We start from the raw sequence: 7,688 nt of genomic DNA, 5'->3' as shown, positions 1-7,688 counted from the left end.
TCCTTGGACCTTGTTCTTTTCAGGTCAAAAGACTGGAGGGCAAGCCCAGCCACACAAGCACATTTCTAGTCTTTGCTTACATCATATCTGCTAACATTCCATTGGTGAAAGCAAGTCCGTGGCCGAGCTCAACATCAGTGGGGCAGGAAGTACACTCCTCCTATGGATAACTGAACAGCAATCTAATATGCCACAAATCATATATGCAGATTCCTATCACAGGACCCTGGGCTCTGCTTTCAGATATCCAAAGACACATTCCCAAACAAGAAAGCAAGAGAGAAATTCAGTTATAAACTAAGTCAGTTGAAACACTGCTAGCTTTATTTTCCACTGTTCTTATACCCAGTGCCTAAGGTTAGACCCTGTGCTACTCAAGGCTACAGAATCAAGTCAGTATAGCGTTCCATGGGACTCTGGCGGGTGCTTCACAGAAGGAGATAGATCCTTCAGGAGATACAAGAATACAGAAAGGTGTTATTTGCTCCCCACCCCACTGTCCACCTCTTCTCATCGCTCCCCCTACCACAAAGCTAACCAACAGTGACTTTCAACTGAGACAACATGCAGGAAGGCCCCACTGCCTCATCTTCTCTGCCTCCTTCCCACATCTGCCCCCACCCCCCTACCCTCCACTGAGAGCTTCCAACGCAGGGTACCAGATACCTCTCAGCAGCGATAGCCCAGCTGCCAGGGCTCCTGCAATGGTGGATACCATCTTAACAACCATGGTGGCTGCTTGGCCATGAGAAATGCAGGGGCTACAGGCAGCCCCCTATCCTGTGGGAGATCCAGACCCACCAACATGCATAGCAAAGTGGCTTGACAGGAGAGTCAGTGTCCCAGATCGTGAAAAATCATTCCTGTCATCCTGGCCGACCCAGCTTCTGGGAGACAAAAAACCATCCACTGTGATAGGTGAATAATGCTCCCCCTGAAAAAAAAAAAAAAAAAAAAAAAAAAAAAAAGATGTCCACGTCCTAATTCCTGGAACTTGTGAAGATGTTACCTTATGTGGCAAATGGGACTACAAATATGATTAAGGAACTGAAGATGGAAAAATTAGTCTGGATTATCCAGGTGGGTCCAATGTAATTACAGGGGTTCTTACAAGTAACAGAGGGAGGCAGGAGCCTCAGAGTCAGAGAAGGAGATATGATAACGGAAGCAGAATTTGGAGTGATGAACAGAAGGGAACCAGGAATGTGGACAGCTTCTAGAAGCTGGAAAAGGCAAGTACACAATTGTCCCCCAGAACCCTGCCAACCCATCTCAGACTCTGACCTATGGAACTGCAAGACAATAAATTTGCTTTGTTTTAAGCCATCAAGTTTGTGCTAATTTGTTACAGAAGCCATAGGAAACTAACACAGCTAGCAAGTATTTGGGGGCAGTTAGAAAACTGTGAGCACTGAACCCCACTTCTCTTTGCCAGTCCTTCCCCCTTTGACTTGACATCCAGCAAAAGGCAAATGTTCAGAAATTGGCAGGACAAGACAAGTCAACCTGTTAGTAAAACCTTTAGCATTCAGATCTTTTATTTAAATATTTATTTCATTATTTTTAAAGTTCTCCATCCAAACCACAGCTGTAACTGGAATCCAGCTGTCCCAGGCAATAGAAATATCAACTGGGGGTGTCCTGAGATTGGCAGATTGTGGGTTGCTAGAGTCAAAAAGAGATTGTCCGGTCCAACCCACCCACTTGACAGATGAGGAATTGTGGCTGGAGAGAGGGTGGGTGTCTGGGAGTGGGAAAGGTGAGCGGGTGCTGGGCAGATGGTGCTGGAGCCCCTGCGCAGGCATGGCCTCAGTGCCTGGCCCTGCCTGGCCGCCCCCCGTCATGGCTGCTGTTGGTACTGGCCCTCGGTGGCCGTGTAGAAGTCATCCAGCACACTCTGGATGTATTCAAAGGTGGGCCGTTCCTCGGGGTGGTTCTTCCAGCAGCGAGTCATGATGTTGTAGAGCTCCTCGGGGCAGTGCTCTGGTCGAGGCATCCGGTACCCCCGCTCCAGTGCCCGGATCACCTCGGGGTTTGACATCCCTGAGAAGGAGCCATGGAATTGAAAAGGGAGGGATTGGGGTTGGGGTGGCAGACACCGTTGCCTCCCCAATAACCATCACTCCCCACCTCCCCATGGGAACTGAGCTCCTCCCACTGTGAAAGCCAGGTATCCCTTCTCCAGCCACCCCTGCAGCGAGGGCAGGGGCCTGGTGCACAGTTTGGGCCAATGGAGCTGATGGGGAGACTCCCAGGAAACTTTCAGGCAAGGTTTTTCTCCCTTATGAGAAAAGAGGCTTTGGAGGACACACCCTTCCTGCTTCCTTTGGATACTGACACAATGTGATCTTTGGAGCTGCAGCAGCCATCTGACCACATGGGGAAGACAGTCACAGAGGAACCAACCCAGAGTCCTGAGAGCATTTGAGCAACTGAACTGACCAGTCACCAGTGCCAGATTCCTTGCTCTGGGGAAAAATAACTTACCTATTTTTTCCACCACTCTTAGCCTGATAATTTGTTACTTGCAGCCTAATGCATCCTAATGGATACAGCATTCCATAACCCATTGCCTGGTTTTTATTGGTGTACCCTCAAGTTAAAACAGGTAGCTAGACTCAGTGTCACCCTATGAGTGGGAACATTTCTTTTTTTTTTTTTAGAAGATGTTGGGGGTAGGAGTTTATTAATTAATTAATTTATTTTTGCTGTGTTGGGTCTTCGTTTCTGTGCGAGGGCTTTCTCTAGTTGTGGCAAGTGGGGGCCACTCTTCATCGCAGTGCACAGGCCTCTCACTATCGTGGCCTCTCTTGTTGCGCAGCACAGGCTCCAGACGCGCAGGCTCAGTAGTTGTGGCTCACGGGCCCAGTTGCTCCACAGCATGTGGGATCCTCCCAGACAAGGGCTCGAACCCGTGTCCCCTGCATTAGCAGGCAGATTCTCAACCACTGTGCCACCAGTGAAGCCCTGGGAACATTTCTTTGTTCAATTAAAGTTTATGTTAGTTATCCTCAAGAACAACACTTTAAACATCTATGATCCCCAATTTTATATTACCAGTCTTGAACACCAAACATATTCATAGATCCAAGTGCTTCCTTGAACATCTTTACTTAGATGTCTACAAGTCACCTCAAATTTAACAGGGCTGAAATGGAATTCTTGAATTTCTATTCCCAGACCATCATGCACCCAGTTGCTCAATCAAAACAAGGAGACTCATCCTTGATTCTTCTCTCTCCCTCACCTTCCACATCAGTAAGTCACACCCTTTCTTCTTATAAAACACAGCACCAACTCATCAACTTATATCTGTTACGACTGTCACCACTGCCTGTGCCGTTGCTGCAGCTCCCACCATCTCCCCAGCCCCGATGCACTCTCCACACTAAACCAAAGCATCGCTTAAATGTGGAAATCAGATGATGCCACTTCCCTGCCTAGAATCCTCCAATAGCTTCTGTACACTTAGACTAACACCTATAAGCTTCACCATGACTACGGATCCTGCCTGACTGGGCCCCTGCCAACCCCCTCATGTACCGTCTGCTCTCATTCCTTGTCTCCAGCTACCTGGCTTCCTTGCTATTCTTCAGGCACACCGCAGGCCCTAAGAGCTGGCAGTACCTTCTACCTGGAATCCTTCCCCCAGATCTTCACTCGGCTGGCTTTCCGCTCAAATATGACCTGCTCTGACAGTGCTCCCTGTCCGCAGGAGGCCCATGTCACCCCCTCTCCCGAGCCCCTGCTTCATTTTCTTCTCTGCAGTGATCTCCACTGAGAGTGTGTGTCTGTTTAGTGTGTGTTCCTCCAGGCTAGAACGTGAGCTCCTGCTGAGCAGGGACCTTGTCTCTTACTGTATCCTTCATGCGCTGTATCCTTCTTCATGCCTAACACACAGTAGGAATTTGATAAATACTGATGAGTGAACCAAGTGTCTACACCTTTTATTTCTAATCTTCAAAACCACTTCTGCAAGGTAGTTGACATCATTACCTATAATTTTTACAGATGAAGAACTAGGGTAGAAGTCAAGTGGATTTCCCAAAGTGTAATAGTTGATGGGGACAGGATTAAAACTCAGAACTATTTACTATTACACGGGCTTCCCTGGTGGCGCAGTGGTTGAGAGTCCGCCTGCCGATGCAGGGGACACGGGTTCATGCCCCGGTCCGGGAAGATCCCACGTGCCGCGGAGCAGCTGGGCCCGTGAGCCATGGCCGCTGAGCCTGCGCGTCCGGAGCCTGTGCTCCGCAACGGGAGAGGCCACAGCAGTGAGAGGCCCGCGTACCGTGAAAAAAAAAAAAAAAAAGTCAGGGACTCTTTATATCCACCTTGCCTCTTCTCCCCAGTGTTCTGGCTACAGATACCCTAGGATACATCCCAACTGAAAAGGAACAGCGAACAACTTTATTTACTGAGTCCCCGGCAATCTACATGTCGGGTATATCTTTGTATACCCTATGGTCTACTCAGTGTAGGGTGCTGCCCATAGGCATGGGGATAAATTCATCCATTTGACGAATAGTTACTAGACACCCATTATGAGCCAAGCACAAATGTAGGCAGTGCAGATGCACCAGTGAGGAATACAGAAATGATTTCTGGCCTCACAGAGCTCAGAGTCTGATGGAGAAAATATCAAATGAATATATAGTTATCAGTGGTGATGAATGCTGTGAATGAAACAGTATAGGGTATTGTGAATGAGAATCACAGGGACATGTATGGTACTTTAGATCAGAGGTCGCCAACCACCGGGGCGTGGACCAGTACAGGAACTGGGCCGCACAGCAGGAGGTGAGCGGCGGGTGAGCAGGCGAAGCTTCATCTGCTGTCCCCCATCGCTCCCCATCCCTCGCGTTACCGCCTGAAACACCCTCCCACCTCCATCCGTGGGAGAACTGTCTTCCGTGAAACCAGTCCCTGGTGCCAAAAAGGTTGCTGCTTTAGATGACTGGGCTGTGGGGTACAGCATGAAATGAAGCGGGAGAAGTAGGCAGGGGCTGGATCATGAAGGACCTGCAGGCCACAATTAGGAGTTGGGATTCTGTCCTAATTATGCTGGGAGGCCATTAAAAAGTTAGAGGTGGAGAAGGGAAAAGATCTGGTTCACAGTTTTAGAAAAATCCCTCTGGTCTCAGGTGGAGAAAGGCCTGTTAGAGAGATGGGAGACTGATTAGGAGGCCACTGCACCAGCGAGGTGAGGGAGGATGTTGGCCTGGTGTTGGTGGAGGCTGTGGAGTTAGAAGTGGGCCGACTTGGGGTGTTTTGGAGTCAAATGGCCAGAACCCTGTGACTTCTTGGATGTGGAAACGGATGAGAGAAGAGGAAGGGCCAAGCAGGCTCCCAGATTTCAGGCTTAAGAAACTGGATGGATAATGGAGGCTTTAACTGAGATGGGGCAGGCGAGGGGAAGTTGGGGGTGAGGGCCAGGAACTCAGTCCGACATAGAGAACAGACTGGTGGTTGCCAGGGGGGAAGGGGTTGGGGGAGGGATGGAGTGGGAGGTTGGGGTTAGCAGATGGACGCTTTTATATATAGAATGGATAAACAACAAGGTTCTACTGTACAGCACAGAGAACTATATTCAATATCCTATGATAAAACATAATGGAAAAGAATATTAAAAAAAAGAATGTATATAACTGAATCACTTTGCTGTACAGCAGAAATTAACACATTGCAAATCAACTATACTTCAGTAAAAATATTGATAAAAATCGGGACTTCCCTGGTGGTCCAGTGGTAAAGAATCTACCTTCCAAGGGAGGGGACGTGGGTTTGATACCTGGTCAGGGAACTAAGATCTCACATGCAGTGGGGCAACTAAGCCTGTGTGCCACAACTACTGAGCTCATGTGCCTCAACTAGAGAGCCCCCGTGCCGCAAACTACAGAGCCCACGCGCTCTGGAGCCCGCGTGTCACAACTAGAGAGGGAAAACCCGCAAGCCACAATTAGAGAGAAGCCCGCGCACCACAACGAAGAGCTCGCACACTGCAATGAATGATCCCACGTGCCTCAAAGAAGACCCGATGCAGCCAAAAAAAAAAAAAAATTGATAACAATAAATAAACAAAATAACAAACAAACAAACAAAAACTCGGTCCGAATGGCCGCATTGATAAGAGAAGAGAGCCAGGCTGGGCCCTGGAAGCAGCCCCAAGCTGATGTTCTCTCTCCTACCTGGGTAAGGGATCCGGCCGTAGGTGACGATCTCCATCAGCAGGATACCAAAGGACCAGACGTCTGACTTGATGGTGAAGGAGCCAAAGTTGATGGCTTCAGGAGCTGTCCACTTGATGGGGAACTTGGCCCCTGTGGTTTGGACAGAGCAGAGTCAGGCTGAGTCTGGGGAGCAGTCAGGGCTGGGTCTCTGCTAATGCAAGGGAACAGGACAGCGGTACAGCTGCCAACGTCTGCCCCCTGCAGAACTGTGACTTCCCTCAATCTGGCCTCCGTGGAAGCAAGGAACATCCATCCTGAGGACAGATGGCTAAAGTGGGGAGGAGTGGGCCGAGGTGCCTGGGATGTGTCTGGGAACTCACTCTCTGGGGCCACCTCATTGATTCAGCTGATGTCCTGGTGAACTGCAACTCCTGAAGAGTGGAGTCCTAGAGGTCACAGGATCTTTGGGGACAGCAGAACTTCAAGGGACTTTGAGACCAGGTCACATCTGATGCCTCCGCCCCCTAACCCCCTGCAATGGGGAAAGGGAAGATTTTGGCTCTTGGCCTCTGAGGTTTCCCCCGTCACTGGGTGTCTCCCCTTCTAGTCCTCCCCTCCTTGCCTCTGGTCTGGGATGGGTTTAGTTAACCTTTGGTGAGTGATTTCTATCATAATTCCACTGTGGTTGGGGAATGTGGTGTAAAGGATACATGTTCTTTGGAGTTTGTTGAGACCTGCTTTATGATTTAGTACATAGTCAAGTTCTGAAAATGCTCTATGTTTTTTCTGTTTTTCCCCAATCCCTTCCTTCCTTGGGATTGAGAGAGTTTTTTTTATTCCTGCTTATCCTCTCTTGGTTTAGAAATTATACACTCTATTCTTTTTTTTTTTTTGTGGTATGTGGGCCTCTCACTGTTGTGGCCTCTCCCGTTGCAGAGCACAGGCTCCGGACACACAGGCTCAGCGGCCATGGCTCACAGGCCCAGCTGCTCCACGGCACGTGCGATTGTCCCGGACCAGGGCACGAACCCGTGTCCCCTGCATCAGCAGGTGGACTCTCAACCACTGTGCCACCAGGGAAGCCCTACACTCTATTCTTTTAGTGGTTGCCCTAAGTTTAGATTCTTTTAATTGTGTCATAATAAACATGAAATAGAATGTACAAATCTTTCATACACAACTTGATGCATTTTATATATGTATATCCCTTTGTAATCACCACTCAGATCAAGATATAGAACACTTTCTCAGAAGTGTTCCCTCCGGCCCCCTCTCTGTCAATACCCCCCCCCAATCCAGGTAGCTATTACTCTGATCTCTAACATCATAAATGAGTTTTGCCTGTTTTTTTTGTTTGAGATACATTCACAGACCATATAATTCACCCACCTAAAGTATACAGTACAATGGTTCTTAGTATATTCACAAAGTTGTGTTTTAAAATATTTTCATCATACCCCCCAAAACCACAGCAGTCACTACTCATTTCTTGCCAGGTCCCCACACCAGCCCTAGGCT

General features: G+C 48.7%; 1 protein-coding gene across 4 annotated transcripts in view; it reads right to left on the bottom strand.

The window, feature by feature from the left end:
• Positions 1–1,535: 1,535 nt before the first annotated feature.
• HCK (HCK proto-oncogene, Src family tyrosine kinase) overlaps positions 1,536–7,688 on the bottom strand; it is a 38,980-nt gene continuing 32,827 nt past the window's right edge. For 3 of the 4 annotated variants that reach the window (XM_067707798.1, XM_067707799.1, XM_067707797.1), the window contains 2 exons: positions 6,189–6,320; positions 1,536–2,043 (listed from right to left, as the gene is read on the bottom strand). In XM_067707798.1, coding sequence (XP_067563899.1) covers positions 1,841–2,043; positions 6,189–6,320 — 335 coding nt within the window. In that variant the 3' untranslated portion in view covers positions 1,536–1,840. Of the gene's footprint in view, positions 2,044–6,188; positions 6,321–6,444; positions 6,703–7,688 lie in introns of those variants that run through there. The other variant, XM_067707800.1, reaches the window with a different exon arrangement.

The sequence above is a fragment of the Pseudorca crassidens genome, chromosome 15, assembly GCF_039906515.1.
Source record: "Pseudorca crassidens isolate mPseCra1 chromosome 15, mPseCra1.hap1, whole genome shotgun sequence".
Lineage (NCBI taxonomy): Eukaryota > Metazoa > Chordata > Mammalia > Artiodactyla > Delphinidae > Pseudorca > Pseudorca crassidens.
This window is presented reverse-complemented; position numbering and strand designations above follow the sequence as displayed.